This window comes from Ostrea edulis, chromosome 5, assembly GCF_947568905.1.
Source record: "Ostrea edulis chromosome 5, xbOstEdul1.1, whole genome shotgun sequence".
NCBI classification, from domain to species: domain Eukaryota; kingdom Metazoa; phylum Mollusca; class Bivalvia; order Ostreida; family Ostreidae; genus Ostrea; species Ostrea edulis.
The window spans coordinates 25,330,317-25,356,566 of NC_079168.1; the positions used below are offsets into that span (position 1 = coordinate 25,330,317).

Genomic DNA, 26,250 nt, shown 5'->3' on the forward strand with positions numbered 1-26,250 from the left:
TTAAAGTGAAGGTTACGCGTTTATTCGCAAATATTCCCCATTTTATTTCAATTTAGCTACGAATATAAGCTCAATGGACTTTCGTAATTTGAAGATTTCTCATATCAATAGATTGCTGTCCAATGAATTATTTCAAACCTGTCCTGGGAATACGCGTCATCCGAGTTTTACTTTGATAATTACACGCATATGTACCTGACATTTTATAGCTATGATCTATTTCACACACACCCTTTTACGGAAGCATATTAGGGACGCAGCAGTATCTTTTTTTTTGTTATAACAAATTACTAATCTGTTATACTACGCCTCAGTTGACAATGGTTTTCTCGGGGTGAAAATTTTCAATGTTACCCTCAACTACATGCAATATTTATATAATAACAAATTACTAATCTGTTATTACAAATTTAACAGATTATCAATATCAACGACAAGGCATCATAATAGACAATCGTGAATTTTCTCTCCATAATCTCCTCATATCAAAGGTCTGTGTCAAACGACAAAAGCTATGGCCCGGACAAACTTAGTATGAGAAACAGAAGAAGACGAAGAATTCACACTAAAACAATATGTCCCCTTTCTAGGAAGGGGAGGTATATAAATTTATTCATAAATATTTTTAAAGAAAAAATGTGAAATACCACCGGTACAAAAACTTTTCAATCAAGAACATGCATGGTAAGCGGGAAATGTAGTACGACCGAAAGTCCCGGATAGCGATTTTTTTTTCGAGATTTCTCTCTTAATGCTGGATGTAATAACACATAATTTGCAGAGGTTACTGTTTGTAACCTAGGTACATAAAAAACATAAACTTTGTTATGAGAATTCTTCTACAAAAGTACCAAACCAGAGTTTTCACCTGCCAAAAAGCGGTAAATCTAGTACGTTTTATAAATGTCGGAACCCAAACACAGTCGAAGACACTGATCGATTTCCACAGCCCCTTTGTAAATACTGGGTTTTAAGTAATCCTATTCATGCAAAAAAATATTGATTAAGACTACGTTTTGTTTCTACCATTATTTCCACAACACAGACTAATAACAAGAGGCCCATGGGCTACATCGCTCACCTGAGTCACCTTGACCCATATCTGAAGACTTTCCATTTATCACCGATTCCTGTCCAACAATAACACTGTACAACCACTATAATAATGAACGGTATTTATTTGTTTTGGCGCTCTTGGCCGCGGTGATGGTTGGGGGCTACCACAGAGCCGCCCCCTCGACAATCAATCAATCAATCAAATGTGACGGTCCCAGATGGGCGAATTGCGCACTGGGTAAACGCAAGTGTAGAACGTCACCAAATGAAAATACAATAAATCAATCAATAATACAAGAATTAAGATATTAAATCAATCAATCAATAGTCCGACAATTCAATGTCAACAACAATTCAATCATTCAATCAGCAATTCAATCATCAATCAATACTGCAAATTTTCAAGTTCATGGCATGAAGCTGCAGAATATTGGGTGCACTCCTCCATTTGAGTTGGGGTGCGCCGAAACGCCACTTGCACGTGCCACACACGCCCGTGAAACAGGAGCGCTTGTGGGACTGCAACCGCCACCAAGGGAGTGCCCAGAACCGTGGTGACGGCGGCAGTACGCCAACTCAAATGGTCACCGCTAACCAGATTGCCGCAAATCGAAACAGGTCTAAGGAAACGCATTAACCCTGCCACCAATGAAGGTTTCAAGGGCACCTTGTAGATTATTGAGAAATAAGTCATTCCCGAGCTGTGACAGATGCACACCATCAGAATGATACAGGTGAACGGGCTTAGCTTCAAATTGTGTGTGTTTGATGAACGCCCCACCTTTTGAAGCTATTAGCCTAATACCCTCCCTGTTAATTCTTGCTTTGGCGTTTTCCATTGCCTGTATCTGTGTAGAATAACGCCAACTAAATCTAGGTAGCAGTGAGGACCACACTAATTTCACACTAGGAAAAAGTTTGGTTATTTCTAGTACAGCAGACTGAAGAAGTCTGACCAGTGACCACAGTTTGGTACGGCCTAGGTTGTTTGCCCCACAATGAACAATGATAAGATCAGGAATATCTTGCACCTGCTGTAATATTTTAAGTTTCGGCACCAACTCGTATAAATTCATACCCCCGTAACCTTGCCACCAAATGGTCGTGTTTGGAACGTTAAGGTTTGGTCCTCCTGTCCTGGATCTGGCAGCCACTGCTGCCCTCTTAATAATGGAGGATCCAACAATCCACACTTTAATTGGACCTATGAAAAACTTGGTGAATGTTAGGCATGCAAATACCCAAGGCATATGAACGTTAAGAGATTAGCGAATATATGACTGATATGCAACAGATCTCCATCGACCTGCCGCTTGAATAACTTCGGCTGACATGCCTTGTTGTGCGAGTGTAGTTGCTGCACTAATGCGAAACGAGTGGGATTTGAAGTGCCTACTGTCTACCCCCGCTAAATTAAGCGAGCGTGACAAAACTGAGGTAAACTGGTAACGAGTAAGAGGCTGACCAGAGTAATGACAAAATAATGGCCCCACTTTCGGTGCCCTAACCTCCATATAATCGTGCATGGCCTGTATTGGACAAGTAGTTCCGGTCATCTTATGTACTGTCAATGTGGTGCCCCTACCAGTTTTCGAATATCTAATGTGAATTGTTAAATAGTTAGTGTGCAGGGAAATGTCCCCAGTATGTAAAACCCGATCCACGGAATTGCCCTTTGACAAAGCAAATTCCCCTATCCTAAGCAAGGCATTAAAAGCTAGTGAGAATGATGCTTTAAAAAGAAGGGTCTCATACGTGCTAGAGCATACCACCTGTAGTTTATTTATGATTAGTTCCAAAATGCCCAATGTGATAGGTAAACGGGCATCCAATATTGAATTTGTGCACTTCATACCCTGCAACAATTTCTACACTATAAAATGCTTAGTCGGATCCGCATTCCAGTGGAGTTTGCAATAAAAACTAATGGCAGAGATGTATGCTTTAGCTGTGGATTGCTTGTAACCGTGTATGGATAAATGTGCAATAAATGTATTGATGTGAGCATCCGGTGGTGGCCATGTGTTAGGTAGTCCCTGAATGCTACGGAAATGGTTGAATGCCTGAATACCCACCATGTATGCTTGGTTGGTGTTTGCTGACAAGGATGAGTGTAAAAGGCGGCTTATTTCGCTTGACAAAGCAGCCTCTGGAACGAAGCTGGGATTGGCTGAGGGTTGTGGTCGGCTGTAGGTGCCAGGTTCCTGAACAAGTCCCACTGCTTGCGAGATATAGAATCAGCAATTTTATTTGTTTTCCCAGGGATATGCTGGGCTTTGAACTGAATATTGAAGTGCAATGTTTGAAGGATAAGTGGTCTAACAAATGACATGATCCGATGTGACTTAGATGACTGTTTGTTAAGAATGTGTACAAGGCCATATTGTCCACATGAAATAGTATCTTTTTGTTTTGCAACCTACAGCCCCATACTGATATGGCTAGCAAAATGGGCACAAGTTCTAAAAATGTGATGTCTTTCAAGATAGAAGTAATGGCCCAATCATGTGGCCATTGAAGGTAGGTCCACTGACCCTGAAAATAACACCCGCAACCTAAACTAGATCCACCTGCACTATCCGTGAACAGTTGTAAAGTGTTCTGGGTGGCCCACTCCCTCTCTGGGAAATACACTACACCATTGAATCCCCTCAAAAAACTTATTCATGTCTTCACGCATTGAGTGATTGATTCTGATATGATGCGATGGCTTAGTGGGACCAATCGTGGCGTTGTAAAATCTACGGTTGAATGCCCTGCTACCGGGTATTGCTTTGCCAAAAAAAATTTAACTTGCCCACCAGGCTCTGAAGGGTAGATAACTTAATTTATTTTTTGAGACCCAGAAGAGTAGGAGATTCATGAGTTCGTCAACCTTTTCTCGGGGTATTCTAATTTGCATTTTGATAGTATCAATCTCCAGACCGAGAAATATTAAACAGGTAGTGGGTTGAACAGATTTATCCTGGTTCAAAGGTATTCCCATCTCGACACACATAGACTGAAATGTATGCATAAGGACATGACAATGGCTTGTATGTGCACTGCCTGCAAAAATAAAATCATCCAAGTAATGGTGAACCGTTTCAATCCCTGATTTAGCTATGACCAACCACTCTAAAAATGATGAGAACATTTCAAAAATTTTGCATGAAATAGCGCAACCAAAAGGTAAGCACTTATCAATTTAAAAACTGCCATTCATATGCAAGCCCAAGAGTTCGAAATCAGCTGGATGAACCCGAATTAACCTGAACGCACTTTTGATATCAACTTTGCAATGAACGTCCCCATGCCCAGAAGACTAATGGTTTGGACTACAGTATCGAATGAGGTATACTTAACAGATGTGTGAACCGGGTCGATATGGTGGTTTATACTATTTGACGGTGGGTAAGAAAGATGTGTGATCATGCGCCAACCGCCATCTGCCTTCGGAACGACACCTATTGGGGAAACGTGTAAATTATGCAATGGGGGGTGGTCAAAAGGACCAGCCATTCGCCCTTCAAGCACCTCTTTATGGATTTTTTCTTGCAACACCTCTGTGTGCTCAGTGGCTGATACAAGATTACTACAAAACATTGGCAGTCGAGGACCCGAATACTGCAATCTAAACCCCCGAATTAGACCATTTTTAATGAAATAGCTGATGTAGTGTTTGGGTATGTGTGGAGATAACTAACAACTATGCTAGTATTTATTGGCGAATTTGCCAGGGCCCATATATCCAGACTGCTGTCTGGTTTGGCTTGGGATAAAGGATTGTGACTGGTTGCTATTGGCCCGAAAGGGCTGATTGTTGCTTGGTCCCCCTGGTTTGCCCGCCTTAGCCTGGGTTTTAGCACAATCACTTGACGGATGGTTGTCGCCACACTTAAGGCAACGGTGTAAATATCTAAACTGAATCTTGTGGCACGACCCCTTGTAATTATAATCAAAGCACTTGAGATACTGATTTGATGGTGGCTGAGAGGATGGGGTGTTTGAAGGGGTCATGTAAATGAACCAAAGCTCTGCATCAACCCTGCCCCAGTCCATAGACGGATTAGTTGCCATACGCAAGCGAAACTGCTCGTCATAATTAGGCCAACCCTGTGACTTTTCTGCCCCCAGTCTAACGTCGTGGACGTACTTTAATAATTGCTGTGTTTTTTCTGGATGAGCAGCAATATATATGCTAGTAAATATGAGGAACGCATCTGTCCAGCGTTCAATAGTAGTGATTTTGTTTGATTGCTTAGGATGTGCAATAATTTGGCCAAATTTGTTGACTGAGAGAATAGATGCTATCTGAGAATTACTGCTGTCACGTACAAGCCAAGTGGCTAAATTAACAAATTCACCGTTGACTATTTTATGTTTAGTGTGGTTATCAACATGATATGCCAATGGGGCCCGGTTTGAATTGATCATTGTAGGTAACGGTTGTGGGCCCTGATTAAATTCATTGTGCAAAATATCATTACCTGTACTCGGCGTTAATTCTACCCCAGGCTGCACCCGCTGTGGGGGTTGAAAGTGGTCTTTGGCCTGGACGACTGGTATCTGAGGCTGGACGACAGGTATCTGTGGCTGGACTCCGCCATGTGCTACACTGGAGTCAGCATTGCTCCTCCGTGTCCTGCGATTACGCCCTGTCTGTACTGCCTGAGCATGCTGAGACTGGTCCGACGTCGTGGATCTGGGTGCCCCCCTTTTTGATTTGGTCTTGGGCATATTTTAAAGTGACATGGATAGAATTGATGCTGCACCAAATTGATGACCACGCCGTTTGGAAGAATGTTCCAGAAAGGACGTGACGTGTACGTGTCAATATATATTAGACTATTGCAGAATTAAATTTCCCGGAATAAATAAGACCCCCCCCCCTTCTTTCCCTTTTAGTAAAAACTGACGAGGATACAGTTACGGAGATAAATGCGCATATCCAAGACAAGCGTGGATATGCGATAATATATTTTCATGTAAAACCTTAGTCCCTATTATGGCCACAACTACCTCTGGAGGCCACAATTTTTGCAAACTTGAATCTACACTAAGTCAGAAAGCTTTCATGTAAATGTGAACTTCTTTGGCCCAATGGTTCTTGAGAAGAAGATTTTTAAAGATTTTCCCTATATTTGTATGTAAAACTTTGAACCCCCCCCCCCCCACTTGTGGCCCCATCCTACCCTCGGGGTCCATGATTTGAACAAACTTGAATCTGCACTATGTCAGAAAATTTTCATGTAAAAATCACCTTTTCTGGCTCAGTGGTTCTTGAGAAGAAGATTTTTAAAGATTTGTCCTATATATATGTATATAAAACTTTGATCCCCTATTGTGGCCCCATCCAACCCCCGGGGCCCATGAATTGAACAAACTTGAATCTGCATTATGCCAGGAAGCTTTCATGTAAAACTCAGCTTTTCTGGCTTAGTGGTTCTTGAGAAGATTTTTAAATGACCCCACCCTATTTTTGCATTTTTGTGATTATCTCCCCTTTGAAAGGGATATGGCCCTTCATTTGAACAAGCTTGAAAGCCCTTCACCCAAGGATGCTTTTGGCCAAGTTTGGTTGAAATTGGCCTAGTAGTTCTTGTGAAGAAGTAGAAAATGTGAAAAGTTTACAGACAGACAGACGGACAAAATGTGATCAGAAAAGCTCACTTAAAGAGACACTACAGCTCATTTTCCACATTTCAATAAAGTGTTTTTGAAAACACGTATTGATAAAATGATAAATATCATATCGATACTGACAATTTTGAACAATTGGGATGCAACAATTTACTCTCAAATGCGCTTTGAAGATCGTGCGGAATTCAAAGGTTTCTTCATGCTGACTCGGACTTTTGAATGCTTATTTACATCACGTGGTTTTGAATGACAGCAAAGGTGTTGTGTAGGAAATTATTTGTGAATTCCCCTTCAAAGGGGTCCACACCTTTCAAGTATAAGATTATTCCCTGCTCCTTATAATAAATAATTATATAAATCATTGTTTCAACAGAAACCCTTCCATGTTCCAATTGACCGATGTTTTTACAACTAACACGTGTCGTGTTCAGATAAAAATAGCACTTACTTTTAAAACAGTGTCTTCGCGGCTTGTCCCAATGGCAGAGTTTAGGGGGGGGGGGCAGGACCCCCCTCCCTCTCGCCACAAATTGTGAGTGAAAATCCAAATTTTGCACCCAGAAAGCCGATTACTTTGGCTAATATTTGATTTTCACACACCCCTTTCAGAAATCCTAGATCCACCACTGAGTTACAATCGTTTCTCCTAGCCCTTTGTTTTCCAACAGTCATACTGATCGGTCAATTTTATTTCACATATGAGTTTTATCTCATTTTATTTTAACCTCTTTTCTCACAGAATCTGTCAAAATTCTGGATCTATCCACTACACTTTCTCTCATGGACGACATGCTGCACTGTTTACTGTCTATGCGCATGCGTCTGAAGACCGAAAGGAGGAGACTCGATATTTTTTTGTATAGGCCATCAAAAAGTATTAAATTTTACGTTAAAATGAGAATTTTTGACTTTAAATAAGTGTTATTTTCGCAAAGTTCATACATTCAACAATGCAACAAAAACTGAAAAAGCGCTGGGAAAATTATGATTTCATGATTTTTACGCAAAATGAGCTGTAGTGTCTCTTTAAACCTTCGGTTCAGGTGAGCTAAAAACTGCTGTATTTTGTAATCGTGATATTGTTTTAATCGGAACAAGTGTAGGTTCCCTTAGCTTGGTAAATTCGTACCTAAACAGCGTACGCGTACATGCAAAACGATAGTTGAGGATGTCTGTCGGTAATTAATCATGATTATAACATTAACCATTGATTCTGTCGTCCAGCTCTGGCCACCCGAATGTTCCCCATTCACCCGGTCATGTTATTTTGAATAAATGTCTAAACTCCGAAAGTAAAGAAACTATACTCTCTAAAGTAAATAATGTAACCCAAAAAGTGTGCTTTTACAATATTTTGTCATTTTGATTAAGAAAGAAAAGGGAATTATGATAGTACAGTCTTTAATCATCTTGATGATGGAATGATAATGTTAAAATTTATCTTTTCTCTTCGATAAATTACATATATATTACCTATGATTACTTTAAATCACACTTCGTATGCAGCAAAATAATATTTGAATTATAAAATTATTCAATAACGAATATGCTTCAACAACCGAAGTTTAAAAAGAAGCACACTATCTATAGTGTATATCAAAATGGATTGAAATAATCATGCCAATAAATCCCGTCCGGTCTGAATTCGTTGGCTTCAATAGGACCATATTACATGCTGATTGATAGTAGCCGTCGCTTATCTCTTAATTGCGGTCACTGATTTTTTACGGTTTTTCTATACTGGAGATTTTGCTAGGAATTTCTTGGTGTGGCAAAAGATTGTGTGTAATACACATGTATAATTACAGAATATGTAGGGTGACACAATAAAATGCGCATATAAATGCACCATATATGCAATTGCGATTTATTTAAGTTACCTTAAATATCTAGAACTCAGTCTGATTCAATATTGTCTATAATGCTAAAACGCAGACTTTCGGTAGATCACAAGATCGGCGACCGTGTTCAGGTTTCGGCATATATAAAACGTACTAGATTTACCGCTTTTTGGTATCCGAAAACTCTGGTTCAATATCTTCTTTATAGAATTCCCAGAAAAAGTTATATTATTCTTGTTTAATTGGTCACAAACACTTATCACAATAAGTTTGATGTCATTCTATCGACTATTTTAAGAGAGAAATCATGCAAAAATCGTTATTCGGGACTTTCGGCCGTACTACATTTAACGCTTTCCAACATGCATACATTTCCTGCAAACTGAAAGTTATGTGCTCAACATCAGATCTAGCACCATGTATTAGAAGGCTTTTTAAGTTACAATTATTCACAGTATAACTAAAGTGGCAATAAAGCAAAACAGGAGATTCATGGGCCTTAAAGATGACCTGAATCTGAGCTAATCTGCAAAAGCTAAATATTATATGAATAGAATTTACATTATATGTAGCTTAGATATGCAACCAGGAAAATTAGTATCGATTTAATAGCCTTTTGCAGTAGTGATACTTTTAACTAATGCTCAGGTTACCAATAAAGCATGTTGGCCTCTTGTTAAATTAATGATTTTAAATAGCAATTTAGTAACTTGAAATAACAAATTGATAATCTGTTATAACAAATTAGCAATTTGAAATAACAAATTAATAATTTGTTATAACAGATTGATAATTTGTTAAAACAAATTATTAATTTGTTATAACAGATTAGTAATTTGTTATAACAGATTAGTAAGTTGTTATAACAGAATAATAATCAGTTATAACAGATTAGCAATTTGTTATAACAGATTAGTAATTTAACAGATTAGTAATTTGTTATAACAAATTAATAATTTGTTATAACAAATTGATAATTTGTTAAAACAAATTCGTAATTTGTTATAACAGATTAGTAATTTGTTATAACAGATTAGTAATTTGTTATAACAGATTAGTAATTTGTTATAACAGATTAGCAATTTGTTATAACAGATTAGTAATTTAACAGATTAGTAATTTGTTATAACAAATTAATAATTTGTTATAACAAATTGATAATTTGTTAAAACAAATTCGTAATTTGTTATAACAGATTAGTAATTTGTTATAACAAACTAAAAAAAGATACTGCTGCGGCCCTAATATGTTTCCGTACCCTGTCAATTTTCACATTGTGTTTAGATTTTAACTGAGAATGCTTTTATCTCTTGTCACTCAGTTTAATCTGTGATCCCCGCTTATTGAAAAACTGCTAAATTTGACATTTCAGAGTGGAGTGTTTACCTAAAACGGTATACACGACACCCTTGACTTCCGAGTGAATGTTATTGTTATGTTGCCAGGGTGACAAGGGTCAGGATAACAATGATACATGTACATATATATATTGTTTAAAATAAATAAGAACCTTATTGACTTTTTATAATTGAAACTGGTGGTATCTGCTTTTTAATTCTCTATCATAATTCATATTCAGATTGGGGAAGACCCGAAATGATCCTATTTATCTTGAAAAAATGTGTTCATACAAGGAAGTTTTATAAATGGTGACAAAGCTTTACAGAGATAGTTTGCGTCTTATCTAGACTTGAAAAATTTGCCAAATTTAGCAGATAGGGAAGTTATGAAACACCTTATAATGAAAACAGCTGATCGCTGTGGCTCGGTAAAAGAGCGCTCATAACCTAAAATATCTTGGGTTCGAGTCTAGGTTGCGTTACACCTAGGTCGTAAAACAGGCGCAATATAGTAACAACTCCCTCGCTAAACGCTCGATAATGAAAGTGAGAGTCGTGGACTTTTAGGACTAGGCCTCTAAAATGGAGGTCTAAAACTACCGTCAGTGAGGCGACATTCTACTCCACATTTAGATATACCGACGACGTTTTATCTATTAAGAATAATCATTTTCATTCATATGTCGGTTCGATATATCCCAGTGAACTCGAAATAAAAGACACCACAAGTCTTCCACATTTGCTTCGTACTTCGATATTTCATTGAATATAGATGTTAACGGCACACTAACAACTCAACTTTATGATAAACGGAATGATTTCAGCTTCTCCATCGCCAAATTCTAATATTTATGTAAAAATATCCCATTATACCCCACATATGTTGTTCATGTCTCTCAAATGATTCGGTACCGAAGAACTTGTTCTGAGTATGATCTGTTTTCAAATCGGGGCAGGATACTGATACTCCTTTTTTCCTGATCAAGATACAAGATTCACGGCAGATGTTGGCGGTCAGAAGGGGATGCGTATTACTCCTAGGCACCTGATCCCACCTCTGGTGTGTCAAGGAGTCCGTGTTTGCCCTATTCTTAATTTTGTGTTTTATTCATAGGATTTATGAGATTGGTCACTGTTCTTTCACGCATATCTTAAAATCATCAACTTATCTTGTTTTAGAACATCAATTATAATCTTTGATATTTTCAAACGGAATAAGTTTTTTCGCCTACTGACATCCACAGACTTTTATTTCAAGGTAGCTTAGTAGAGATAAGTTACATGTAGACGATAGAAAATCTTTCAAAACAGCCATAATGAATGCTAACAAAGTTTCAATGTATATAGAGAGATTAGTATTCGGACGATCAAAAGAATTCGTTAAAGATAAACACCTTATCCTCACAGTTGATAGGCATGTTATATAATTTTAGCTCAAAAATCAATTCTTCACCTTTCCGTTTATATCGGTAAATCCGCTGCATGGTCAAATTAATTACATATGTATGTCTTTTGTTGGGTGGACGCTTGCTGTATATAGAGGATATCTATATTGCGTGTTTTGATATTTGGTTTATCCAACCAGTTGATATGGTGTATTTATTGGTGAGACTTGCCATCCAAGCGAGGACAGTGTCAAAAGTAGTTCGGACCGGAAGTGCTTTATCAAACGGGCTTGTGATAAACCTAGACTTTTTTTCACTTGCAATAAACTCCACATGTATGAGATAAAGTACTCTTTTAGGTGCGAGTTTATAGACTCTGCAAGATTTTATTTTGTTTTATTTATTTATTCATTTAGTTTGTTTATCATGAACATGCTGTTCAAAAGAGACAAGACACCGTGCTCGTATCTATAATGAGCATAGCCACAGCCATTTTTTTTTAAAAATGCATGATATCCACATCTCGACCAAATCACAAATATCCCAAGCCAAGTACCGAAAAAAAAAAATCACGTTTTAACAATGAGCTTGTTTAGTCAATATGATATGATTTATTCTATGTTAATATCAACTGTTACCGGGTAAAGATATCATCTCTTTTGAATTATGCTTTCTCCTGCTAGGTTTGCGACCTCCATTTCCCGTTTAACATTTTATTTTTTGACTAGCAGATAAGTCACACGTATCTGTAATATGATGTTGATATTGAAGGTTGAAAGGTTGAAGGTTGGCTTATGTATCTATTTAAATTATTTCGAATATCTGATATATCAATTTTGTAAATGTCATTAGGCAGTTTGCGAATGTATTATTGAATTTATTTTGTCGTGTTAAGTTTTGACGTTTTGTATTTGACCTTGTATCCATGTTGTGGATCCGACACTTTTAGGTATATCGGGTGTTGTTGGAACCTAGTGCTTATATATATATAATTATATATATGACTGGCGTCATGAGAAAAGGGCCCTTACGGTCAAAATTTCACAATTTTAGTTTTTCCTAGAATTTTATTATGTATCATTTTCTGTTCACAAAAATACCAAATTTATGCTGATATCACGTTATTTAACGTTTTAATGACAATTTTTGGGACACATCTGTAAAAATATTAGAAACGTCAAAGTAAAAAAATTGTAACGTCATACGTCAAATATTATGCTGATTATATTGCGTGTCCATGAAATGAATTCCAATTACTGTCATGTATTCATTTCAAACACAAATATTTGATCTTATATTGTGGGGAAAAAGAAACATTATATAGAAATGGTAATATTTTAATTTCCAACGACCTGAACACCGGTGAATTCGCACGGAAAGACGTAGCATCAATTTTACCATTCCAGATTAAGGTCACATTTACGCAATCATTCTACTTATATGTTTAGAACTCACTTTAAACACAAATATGCATAAATGAATGAATAAATTTAAGGTTAAATAGTAAATGAATAAATATAGTTCAGTGACATTACTTGTCGGCGATCATTCATTCCTCAGGCAGAGCGAGACAGGCGCGGATCTAAAAAAAAATTTCAAAGGGGGTGAAGAGGAAATGCAGGGGCGGATCCAGGAATTGCTGTTACGAGGGCGCCACTTTATGAGGCAAGGGGTTTGGGGGCCGCCTTGAGGCCCCCAGTGGGTCCAGGGTGGGGGGCCCAGGGGGCGAAGCCCCCGAAAGCTCCTGGGTTTTACAGATTTTATAGGGCTTAAAATATGTCTCCTATTTAAGTCATTTTTACTATTTTCTATCATTCTTAATCAGGTGAAATTAGTAAAATGACGCAAATTTTAAAGGTTTTTGGAAAAAATTAAGTTCTCCCAATGAAGTAATTCAAGAAAGCAAAAAGATTTTGTCATTCATTTCTCCGGGAGTGGAAGAAATTATTGCTTCTTTTATCGTTTAGTACATTTGTCTAAACAAGATATCACGATTTACCTTAAATTTGAAAATTTTAGGAGGGGGGGGGGGGGGCGGCTGCGCCCCCCTTAAATCCGTCACTGAAATGAGAGTTGCTATAACGTACGTTAATATAATATAATTAAACGACAACTTAACAGGGGTGCTATCAATTTGTATTTCTAAATTCAAATTTGGATTAATGTTATTGTATAATTATCAGACGTAGATCTGTCACTCTTGATTTTAAAACGAATCCTGTTTTTAAAATGCATTCCGATTTACTCCCAGTAATTTGGTTTTATTACAGATACAAACTATATAAAAAATAAATAACTCTATAGTCATTCTCTCCTCCACCTCTCTCTCTATCTCTCTCACTCTCTCTCTTTAATTTAGCGAATCCAAAGGGGGGGGGGGTGCAATCCCCGTAACACCCCCCCCCCCCTCTCTAGACCCGCCACTGCGAGACACGGTACATCTTTGACTGAGTCTTTTACAAACGATCTTGCCTGACGGTACATGTATTTTTGTCTTATGAATTTGATTCATGATAATATAAGTTCATTTTGTATTTAATCAGATATATAGTTATCTCACCTTTAGCTAAAACCCGCGGTAGTCTCCTGTTAAATATATCAACAGCTCTGTTTCGACACAATGTAATTAGCTTTTCGTCATACACCGGAAAGAAAGTGAAAATTTCGAAATAGCACACTTTGAAATACCCGACAGATTACAAAAATTTGTGTATTCCAGTTCCACTACAGCAACGTTTTGTGAGCGATGACTACGCGCGTGCATTTCACTTTACACTGTTCTTACCAGGTTTGAAAGAAAACCACAATCTAATTAAAATCAGACTTCTTAGATCCGCGCCGTATACGCTGCGTATTGTAGCGATATTGTGAGCGTATTGTAGGATCTGATTTTAATTAGATTGAAGAAAACCATTGTTTATCGCAAATGTAAACTATATTTTAACCAAATAAAGCATTAAAACTACTGTCGTTGAGAGATACCAATAAATGTACGAGAATCCAGTATCTGCTAGATTTTTTATGTGGTCAGGCAGATGAAATCTTTATATGGTCCAACCAAAATGCACCAACAAAAGTAAGTCATAACGTAGCGATTTCTATTCTGATCTAAGAAAATAAAAGAATCAGACTTGATACAAAAGAGCGCTATCCAACACAAAATATGTTTATCAATTAATTACAGAGAAAGTATATACATGTATTATTTAACCTGCACAGCTATCGCGAATGGATATGACATCTGTATGATGTACCATGAATAAAACAGTGTTAAGGCGATGGGACGGCATTTGAACCACCAACGCCGATCTTATAGTCTTCATGAAAAAGATAGTGATTTTACTATTTTTACCGCCCCTTCCATAAATGCCCCGAAAAGGTGAATTTTTCTTGGTGTTGTGAACTAGAGGGTCCCTCTTATCTAGAATTTTGGGGAGAAATTCAAGGTTTAATGAACCCGAGACAGTTGTTTTGAGCAAGAGGCATCGGAGGGCGCGCACATATACGTGCTATTCTCTCTAGTGAGGTTTACACATTCATAGTAAACTGCGTGTCGAGATGCAGAAATATTTCAATATTTAGAACTTCATACTCATGGAATTATATCTTAAATTGAAAACAAAAATGCATTCCGTTATTTTGCAATAGATCGTTTGTAATACTTAGAAACCGTTTTCCCAAAGTTAAAAATAAAATCATGTGAATAAAAAAAAATCAAACTGAATTACAGCAGTCACATATGATGTGGTAATTTGAATGTTTTTTGAAGCGCGTGAAGTTTTTACTTTTGTATATGACTGTACCTTGAGAAATTTCGTTTCTCCTCCTTTGAGACAGTGACCAACACGCGGCATCGAGTAAAATTTACATTTTAGACAAACATTAGATCTGAGACGGGCGATTTTAATGTAAGGAAAACATAAATTGTTGACAGCCCCACCTTACTACTTGTTGTTGTTTTGTTCGCATCATAATTTGCACTAAAGATATAGATGCAATGTTTCACAATATGGCAGCGTAACCACCGGACATGTAGTAATAAAATGAAATACATGTAGCGGTTGTGTATGAATATTCGCTGTTCACGCGTCGCATTTATTCAGTTTGTGTGCGTGAAATAGTAAAAGTTTACATAGACATGCATGTACCGGGGCATCCGCAAGTATTTGACATTGGGGAGGCGAAATGGATCGAAAACTAGCATGTTTTGGCTTAAATTCAGAATCCCACCTGAATCTTGATATAATTCTTTTCCTATTTTGTCAATATCTTCAGGACACCATAGCAACTGTTTAAAGAGATCATTTAAATAAATATTCTTTTTAAAATTTGTAGAACTTTACCAATAAACATGAATTTAGCTACAGTTCCGCCTCTAACATGAATTATGACAGATCTACCATTGCTCCCTCACAGACAGAATTGTATCTTGTGAAAAATCATATCATTTTCGAGGATGCTGGCAAAAGAAGTGCATGAGATTTGGGCTGTATATTTGACATAGGGTACTGCAGGGAGTGGCAATCCGTATTCACTGTATTGGAAAATCACGTGCGGAAACGAAAGGGCGAGTCCATTGTTGCCATGTGACTTGGAAGTTCATTCTTCACATGCTTCATACAAGTATCATGCACAACGAAATAATCTTATACATAATGCTAGTACTCTTACAAGTACAATATGCAAGAGCCCTATGGTCCTTATGCATTGATAGGTTGTCCCCCTTGTTTTCAGAACGTTTATTTTCCGCTATTTTTACATGCATAGTTATTTTTACATTAAACAAGATCTATTTAGTGACTTCCCCTTTCCCCCGGGATTGTGACCTTTGGACAAAATAACACATCTATCTGAGTTTTTTTTTTGGCTTGTCGATAATATTAGCCAACTTCTCCGTACCCCCCCCCCCTTACTTTGTTTTGTACTACGTGACTCGTAAGCACTTTTTCTTAATTTTTCTTATTATAAGCTGAAATCAAATTATTTGATATTCGTTATGGTTAAATGTAATATATATAGATACTATTTACTACTTTAAATGGCGATATTAAGTTGTGTTTAATCATCTAAAGTACATACAATAGTACACCTTTTGGGCTCTAGACATAAAACTTCCACTAAATAATTAGTAACTGTATTATCATTATTTGACCTGAAATGTTTGTCTCAATTTGAATTACAATGGTGGATTATCAGAAATCTAATTTTACAGCTCCATATAACATATCAGTATGTTTGGAAAATAGATCGATTCCTTCGATTAGTTTTTACGTGTATGTACGGTACAAGTATACAGGACTGTACATAGATCTGTAAATGTGAGATAAATCAAATACTGTATGGATATAAATACATGTATATATTTAATCTAAAATTAAAGGTGCATCAAAACTAGGAACAATATGTACTACGATAATTAACAGGAGGTTGACAAAACGCGGACAGTCACGGATGCACGGAAATAGATAAAAATAGTACAAATCACGGATTCATTTTGCACGTTCGAAGTCACAAATCAGTAGCATATTCTATATTTCAAAAAATGCACGGAAAATTTTATCATCTGTGCAAAATGAATCCGTGATTTGTACATTTTTTTCTATTTCCGTGCGTCCGTGACTTGTCCGTGTTTTGTAACTGGCGTAATTAACAAATATCGGTACGACTCAGCATATTAACAAAGCGTGGTGTATAACATTTTTATTTGGAAACCCGTACGTATTTACTAGACTGCATATGTACATGTATTAACAAACACAAGCATTTGTATCCGTTCAGTACAATTAATGGCACGTAATATCTAACTAGAATTCTTCTCGGACATATACAGAGTCTATGTTGGAATTGCCATGTGATTATTTATATAATTAATGCATCCAGAATGTAAGCAAATGCAACCAACAAACATATTATTTTTTTACGTTGCCGCGATTTTGACGTTTCAAGTTCACGAACTTTGACGTCGTTTTCTGTGAATTGTGACGTCGAAAGATAAGGGCCCTTTTCTCATGACGCCAGTCATATATATATATATATATATATATATATATATATATATATATATAAAGCACTAAAGTGACCAACGACACGAACAACCAGATTAAATGGTCAAATTTTCGGGACGACCCGTCCCTTCTTCAGGACAAACGAGAAAAGAATTACATGTACATAATGTGGTCAATATCAACAGAGCATAATAACAAAAACTACATATAAATACATCTAGCACTACAACTACACTAATCTACAAAAGTATTTACAACACAAACTACATGTTTTTTGGTCTTTAGGCTTGCCAATCAATGTTAAAAGTGGAGTGAATTAGGACAGGCCTTATTTGTCCAAACAGCTGATCCAATGTGTACGAAGTGATAAAAATAGACTTAATTAATCTCAAGTGGAACGAGTTAACCCAATTACGTTGACAAATAGTAAAACTAACTCGTACCCAGAGAGATTCTATTTTAACTATGCATTAAGAATAAATAATTTATAAAAGATAATGATAAGAAATAAATATCAACACACACACACACACACACACACACACACACACACACACACACACACACACACAACCCAACTAACTAAAAATAAACTATGTAAATGAATGGACACTATAAAAATGAAATAAGAAATGAACAAAATTTGAGAGAAAGATAATGTAAATAACAAGTTTGAATAAGTAAACAAAGTGGATCAACTCTAAGCAAAAACAAAGAATAAGCAGCCTAGGAAATTGAATCAACATTAGACATTCCGTACTGATCATGTCTAGGGTAGACGTGCAAAAAACATAGAATCACGGAAACTGATAAATGGGTTTTACATGTAAGCAATCGGTTATGACGGTCAAAGTAATTAAAAGGGGTGGGCTGATTGTACACAGAATTGAAAAGAAAACAATGTGTTCAAAAGTGGTCATAGTACCACTGTTAGGGACATTATCAGAAGAGTAGGTCTAGGTGAAGCTTAAAATCTAGTAAGGGTTTAGCCCGTATTCATCCTGGTGAAGTCAGTAGGTTTGTTGATATCACGCGGTACAAATGACTTCAACCTGTGCATCCAGAATATTTCCTTCTGCTTTCTTTCGGTATCTGACCAACTAGGGTCATGATCAATAACCACTACTGTCATGTCCTCCCATCGGTGGTTATTGCCATTGAAATGTGTTGCTACTGGCAAATCTTTTTTGGTTCTGATGGAGGACCGGTGGTTGTTGACCCGTCTGCGAAGTTCTGTTGTTTCTCCTATGTACTGCTTCTGGCAGACATAGCAACTGATGAGATAGATGCAGTTATTGGTTTTGCAGGAAAAGTTTCCTAATGTTTTATAACTGCGACCCGTGACAGGACTGCTAAAACCCTCAGTATCTGAGTTATATTTGCATAATTGACATCTGAGGTCTGAGCATGTTTTGAAACCTCCATTGGGTAAAGGTTTATCCAGTTGGTCCTTACTATCATGTCCTTCAGGTTTCTGGGGGCGTCTGAAGGATGCCATCGGTGGTTCCTTAAAAACACCAGCCATTCGTTTGTTGGCATGCAGAATGGGCAGGTGTTTTTTCAGAATACCGTTGATGTTCTTGAGGGCGGGATGATACGTAGTGGCCAATGGAACCCTGTCATTCTGAGGGTTTCTTTATACTGGAGGAGGGACTGTCGGTCCTGTAGTGACATCTCATCAATCGCGGATTGTACCTTGCAAGGATCATATCCTCTGTTAGTGAGATGAGTTTTGAGGATTGTTCCGCTAGAGAATTTTTCACTCGTCATCATTGCTGGTGAAGGGCTGCAAAATTTAGACCTATACTCGGCGCTTATGACCTTTGAGCAGGGAGGAGTGTTTAATATCATGTCACACCTGCTGTGACAAGGGCCTCGGTTTTTGTAGTCTCATCCGAAGGATCGCCCCATTTAGTCGCCTCATACGACAAGCAATTAGAGGTACAGAGGACCATTTCTAACTCGGATCTCCACGGTATTGAATAGTTGGTAGATCTACACATATATTGCTTGATGGCATTACATTGGTATATCTACACATATATTGCTTGATGGCATTACATTGGTAGATCTACACATATATTGCTTGATGGCATTACATTGGTAGATCTACACATATATTGCTTGATGGCATTACATTGGTAGATCTACACATCTATTGCTTGATGGCATTACATTGGTAGATCTACACATATATTGCTTGATGGCATTACATTGGTAGATCTACACATCTATTGCTTGATGACATTACAATGGTAGATCTACACATCTATTGCTTGATGACATTACATTGGCCGATTGATTTTGGTACTTGGTATCTGGTCCTTCCACATTTAATGGTAGTCCCATAACTGAGCAGCGAGTATTGGGCATTTGACTTACGTTATGACCCGGATGTGATGCCTGTGCTTTTTTATCCACTATACCGGTCTTTATACGCGATTCACCAATAAACACTCCTGGCACTGGTTATTTTTCTTTTTTTCACTACATGTACATTTTCCTACTAATATGTTTCCATTTACCTGAAGCTCACATGTACATTTGTAATTTATTTGTATGCCCCTTTTCGTAGGAAAATGCTTTGCACATAAATCGGTAGGACGTTCGTTGTAGCTGATCCACATTATATACATCGCTCGGTATGTCAAAAAACAAGGTTATTACCAAAGAGACATGTTTCATTTTGTGCAACTACTAGTAATGAATGGGTGTTGCTAAAAAAGAAATGGAACAGAACGGAAACTGGAAAATATTGTATACAATAATGTTATGAGGAAGTCAGCATTTTGTAAAATCAAAAAACTTATCATGAACAAGGGAAGCACAAATTACAGAGAGAACGGGAAGTCATCCACAGAATCCACCGTTTCATATACTCCATACTAATGCATATCTATTTTAAAACCATTATCTTACCAAGAAAAATATTAAGCAAGCGCCTGTGGCTACCATAGTTTTATCCGACTTTGTCATTTTTTGCCATTAAAAACATATTTCTCTCTTCAACATAGAATGGGCAATCAGTGAGGAAATGAAATTCATCGTCTACACAATTAAGGTTACATAATTCACACTCTTTTGTTTCTTTCTAAAGAAATCTTCTAGTCAGAATTGGTTTTTATAAATTCATATCTTCCTCTTTCAATTCGAAGGTCATGTGGAATTAAAAGGTCATCTCATTATTATTCTAAATGTTAATGTACAAGTATTTAGTTTAGAAATGAACTGCCAGAAGTCCTCCCTATTTAGGATTGGAGTGTTGCAGTCACTAAGTCAAAATAATAAATCAAACATAATATATTTAACTTGTTGACTTAATAAGATTCTGAATTATTGTTGTTTTATACATACCACACTCCCTGTTGTAGGGACACACATACACGGTATCATGTGTAAATTTTATACATGTACATGTGCATGCGTTAATCACGTTTTGCCAGGAAGGTAGGGGATATAAACCATGCGTGTTCTTTCCATTCTTTACCCATAGGTGTCGCTGCTCGTTAAAACATCTGTCAATGCACACCGAACTTTCAAAATTCTTGTAAAACGCTTTTTAAATTCTTGTACAAACGTTTACTTCCACAGTCACTTGTTTCATACATGAGTCCCCCTCCCTTCCACATGGTATTATTAAGGAGGGGGGACTCATGTATGAAACAAGTGCCTGTTGTATTATTAAGGAGGGGGGATTCATGTATGAAATACTTCACTTAATCAATTTATGATGGTGAATTTTAAGATGAAATTGTTTACCGCTTGTCAACAAATTCCCAAAATTTTGATTTTAATTAAAATAAAGCACCCCCACCCCCGAATTTTTGTGTTAGCTACATTAATCATTCTAATTCTTAAATTCCGTTCCGTTTTTCGTTCCGTTCCGTTTTCCGTCCCGCGTTTTAGCAACACCCGTAATGAATGGAGAACGTCTTCGTAAGCTGATATACATTAATATGTAAAGGCTCGGCCGCACAGTTTTCATTAACTGGAGAACACTATTTGGTACAATTTAGGTTGACACACATCAATGAGGATAATGATACCTGATGCTTGGCGGGTCAGAAAGCCCATGGTCACTGGTGACAATGTATCGTAAAGTCTGCATTATTCTACAAACAGGCCATCACCCCGCCCTTACAAACATGTCATTACCCCGCCATTACCACTAAAAGTCAGTTTCTGAAGTTCTTACTTTCTTTTTCACCATGTATATTGAATTCTTTAGTGTGTAGTTGCTGAATACTATAATCTGGAAGAATGATGACGGTGTATATGTTTTATAAATATTTTCTGGTTTCTTTATTTAGACTTCTTTATTGGTTATCTATTTATATATTTTTTTCTTCCGGGTGCTTAGTTTTGCTTGAAGAGTATACTGCCTTCTTCCTTCTCCTTACTCTGGGGGATGGCCATCATTCCAGGCACACATTCATTTCTCAAGAAGATTTACTCATTTAGCTTTAATGACAGGGGAAAACACTCTGTTTATTATATCGTTTGACAAGCCCCCCCCCCCCCCCCCTTTCTTTTCTTTTCATCTCTCTCACAATATACATGTAAACCTTATTCTCCTGACGTCTAAGTTTATTTTTATTTGTCCAAGAATCCGAGTATGGGGTCGAAAGTCCTGTGTTGTAGTCTCAAATAGGGCATACCGTTTGACAAGCTGCTCTATCACACTCACTCTCTCTCCCTCCCTCTCTCTATCACTTTCTGTCTGTCTCTCTCTGTCCCTGTCTGTCTCTCTCTCTCACTTTCTCTGTCTGTCTATCTCTCCCTATCTGTCTGTCTCTCTCTCTCTCTCTCTCTCACACACACACACACACACACACACACACTTTCTCTCCCCTCTCTCTATCCCCTCTCTCTATCATTCTACCTCTCTCTCTCTCTCTTTCTCTCTCTCTCCCTCTCTCTATCACTTTCTGTCTGTCTCTCTCTGTCTCTCTCTCTCTCTCTCTCTCTCTCTCCCTGTCTGTCTGTGTGTCTCTCTTTCTCTCTCACACACTTTCTCTCCCCTCTCTCTATCACTCTATCCCCTCTCTCTATCATTCTATCCCTCTCTCTCTCTCTCTCTCTCTCTCTCTGTAAGTGTGGGTGGTTTTTTAATTTTATTTCTGTGGGTTATCTCTGTGTGTTTGACAAACAAATCTATGAACATTTACTGCACACGCTAAAAGATTAGAGAACCGATACAGTGTTGATAATTGAAAATAGTCAACGGTGCTATTTTGATTGATCTAAGTGGAGTTTCGCTTCGTAAACACGACTGGATTCCTTTTAAAAAGAGCTCCTGATTCTAAATTCAAACTCCTTGACGGTCTTTTAAAGTCCAGAGTCACGTGACGTTTTTCACTTCCTTGTTGAAAAAAAGTTCTTCATAAATATCGGTACCTGATTGAGAGCTGCGTAATGAGTAGGAGCCCCTGCAGAAGGACAATGGACGTATCATATAAACGGCTTCTTTTGTTTTTTGGTGTGCTTATAATACTTCTCGGTGAGTTTTTCTTTAGTAATTTCTTATCTATATCAGCCCTTTCTCCCCATTCTAATTCTGCTCTTTTTTTTTTTAAATTTACGTTCTCGTATTGTAGTTGTTGTGTTGATGATGGACTGTCGACTTAGTGGCTTATTTGAAAAAGGAGGGGGTAAAAAAGTATTGTTAACAGAAATTTAAATACATTTTATAAATAAGCGTGTTCGTCATTTACAACTTAAGAATAATTTTGTAGTATATATCTTTTTAATTACGAGTAATGAATGTTCTGCGCCAAATGCACCAAGGATTTAGAGCTCTGCAGAATGCCTGTTCATTGAAACAAAATATTAGCAATGCACATTTCATATCAATCAAAATTTGGATAAATTCCAATGGGCCGCAGAATATTCAGAGCGTATTTCTAAGCGTTTGAATTACTGATGCGTATATTCAATGTTCTCCATACAATGATATTTACACCATTGAATAGGCGGGACACCTGTATTACCTGCACACGATTAAACATCCTAGTTGTGGAAATAAACAACGGATGCTAAGAGCGATAATGATTTAAGCTTTCTGGTATCCTCGCGAAAAGAAAGAGTTTTAATCATACATTGTATTTATAAGAGAATAACTCCCAGGGTTAATACAATAAATATTTTCTAAACACAAAATTTTCTATCAATACCGGTATAAGACAAATCCATGTAAAAATGTACAGGTATATCAGGTATATATGAAGATATTCTTATGTTCTATACCGGAATAAAGGATAGGTGGTCTATATGGAAAACAATCCTCTCTCTCTCTCTCTCTCTCTCTCTCTCTCTCTCTCTCTCTCGTAATCTTGTTGTATACTTTGACAAGTTCACTAGCTACGTTTTAACAATAGGTGTTTTAAATGGATTTTCCAAGTAACTTTGTGACTTTTACTACATATTACGTTGAAATCCAGGTAGAAATATTTAATCCTTCCTGTTTGCGGATGGTATTGTTTTGTTTAAAATCTACGTGAAAAGCCTGATACATGTAGAATGCTACGTGAATTTCGTACTCTAAATATTTTTTGAAAACAGAGAGTCGGAGTTATGACACGAAACAATTTTGTTCTCCAAACATTTTCTTCGATAAAAATCAACAAATTTATTGCAAGCATTCTGTTTTAACAAGTGTCAGAAAAGAAACATGTCTTTGTGTTTTTACACTGATCAGAAACCACTATCTCTATTATTTCAGCGTTTCTTTAGACACCGAATGAAAGGACATGTAAAAATATCTTAAAATGACCTTCACAAAATAGACAGATACATTGATGAACTAATTAATTAATACAGATTATGTGATCATACATATATATCACTAAACATGTTTTTGTTGTGATATCAAATTAAAATTCATACATGAAGTAATTTGTTAGTATGTTTCGGAGCGGATGATTACCCCAAACAGCACAGTAATTAGGGGTATGTGTTTCACATTATATATAAATAAACTGTAATCAGTGAAATTAATTTGTCCGACATATCAATGCTTTAAATCAGGTACTGTATGTAAATTTGTACAAATACTTAATTCTTATTTCTTCATCTTTGTAAGTATTTTTATTTTAGTTGCGGTGTTCTGTTTCTAACAACACTGGCACGTATATATCATTGTAATGAACACCGAAATCTCGGGTACGTATGGGGCTCGGCTGGGGATAGGGGTTGCACCCACCCCCTCCATTGGTTGAACGTTTTAACAAAAAGTCATTTTTTGTTGTTTTGTGGTCTTTAACCTCCCACTTTTGGTGACGGCGAAGGTACCGACCTGAGTCGGAACCCTATTTTGGAAATTTCCTGGATCCGCCGCTATTTTGTATTGTGCTATGATCGTTGGTCAGGCTCGATAAGATGAATGTGAAGAGTAGTAACTCCTTACACAAGTCCAGCACCTTGTCATATAATTCTATACAATGCGTATCAATAGCAAGTTCTGTGTACACAAGTCCAGCACCTTGTCATATAATTCTATACAATGCGTATCAATAGCAAGTTCTGTGTACAAAATGCACATCTACTTTAACACCTTTTAAAAGGTATTTTAAATTATTGCTCTAAAAAAGTTTAAACAATATGATAAAAGTTGATTATGAATAATGAAACAATGTTTTGGAGTATTTCTTGCAGACCGACTGTTCCGATTATTGATGCCTTAAATTCTTCCTGGTCTTGGAACGCGGGACTTTCCCCTTGTATGTTTGTTTTCATATACTGAATGTTCATTCACTCTTATCTGTTGAACTCGGGTGTATCTCCAATCATGAACTGTTCCTACACAATAAACCTTCCGTGTTTATTTAGTCAGGCGTTTATGTATATATGTGGGTACAGTTTAAGAAAGGTGCAAATAATCTAATTTAAATTCTCCACTGTCAATGCATTCATGACGGACCTCCAAGACGTTTTCGATAGATAAATAAAACGTGATTTTATCAGGGTACCATTTAGGGGAAAATAGGGTAAATTGATTAAGTCATAATTAATATTTCATAGGGATATTTCTCTCTACTTCACCCCTTTAAAACTTGAAATACTAAATAAATATATACCTTCATGTACATGTAGTTATGTAATAATTCTGAAGTGACTCAAGAAATAAACTTCATTTTTCGAAAATACATGGGGGCACGAACCGTGACGCCTTACGTCAGCATTATATTCTCATTTTACTTTCATTTCTGTCGGGAGATTCCCAACCTATTATATATCTATCAAGATTGTCATCCGCATCGTTCGAATTCATGAAAAAAGTTCATCAATTCAATCGGTAAAGATATGGACGGTACAAACATTGGATCAAGTTGAAGTTCATTTATTTTCACTCACACCATCCATCGGTGGTACAAGAGGTACAATAAATAATAAAAGATATTGATAAGTCGTCTTAATTAATCGTGAATACACAAAAAACTAATAATAATTAAAAAAAAAAAAAAAAAAAGAAAATACAAGACATATACATACTATATCTACAAAGGAAAAGAAAAAGTAAGAGATATAAGTTATGGAGGACAGACTACATCATCAATGGAAATGTAAATATTTACCAATGATGACTAAGATCATAACAAGTTTTAGCCGTGAGGAGGATTACAGCACCGCATAGCATAGCGACCAAGGAAAACCAAGACGGTTTTCGTATTTTTATTCCAACCAAGATTAAGAACCTAATAATGTTTTAAAGTTTTTATTTCAGTAAATGATACACACTATATATGGAGCACAAAATAACTTGTATCCAATTAAATCAAAATAAACCTAGATCTCTACCCGAAAATGAAAAAGTAAAAGAAATTAATATAATTCTATGGTCATAATATTAATCGCGCTACTTTGCCCTAACAATCTGTCATTGGGACGAATGCTGTCGGATGTGTTTTATACAAATTGTCAGGCAGTTTGTTGTTACAGGTTGCTTTGTTTACTTGATCTAGATAAAATTATATGGCTCATGGCGGGTGTGACTGGTTAACAG

General features: G+C 36.8%; 1 protein-coding gene across 4 annotated transcripts in view; it reads left to right on the forward strand.

Annotated features, from left to right (window-relative positions):
- The first annotated feature begins 22,593 nt into the window (after window positions 1-22,593).
- The window catches only part of LOC125650048 (dual oxidase 2-like), a 45,621-nt gene continuing 41,964 nt past the window's right edge, over window positions 22,594-26,250 (forward strand). For all 4 annotated transcript variants that reach the window (XM_056165559.1, XM_048877985.2, XM_048877984.2 and 1 more), the window contains exon 1: window positions 22,594-22,749. In XM_056165559.1, coding sequence (XP_056021534.1) covers window positions 22,665-22,749 — 85 coding nt within the window. In that variant the 5' untranslated portion in view covers window positions 22,594-22,664. The remainder of the gene's footprint in view (window positions 22,750-26,250) is intronic.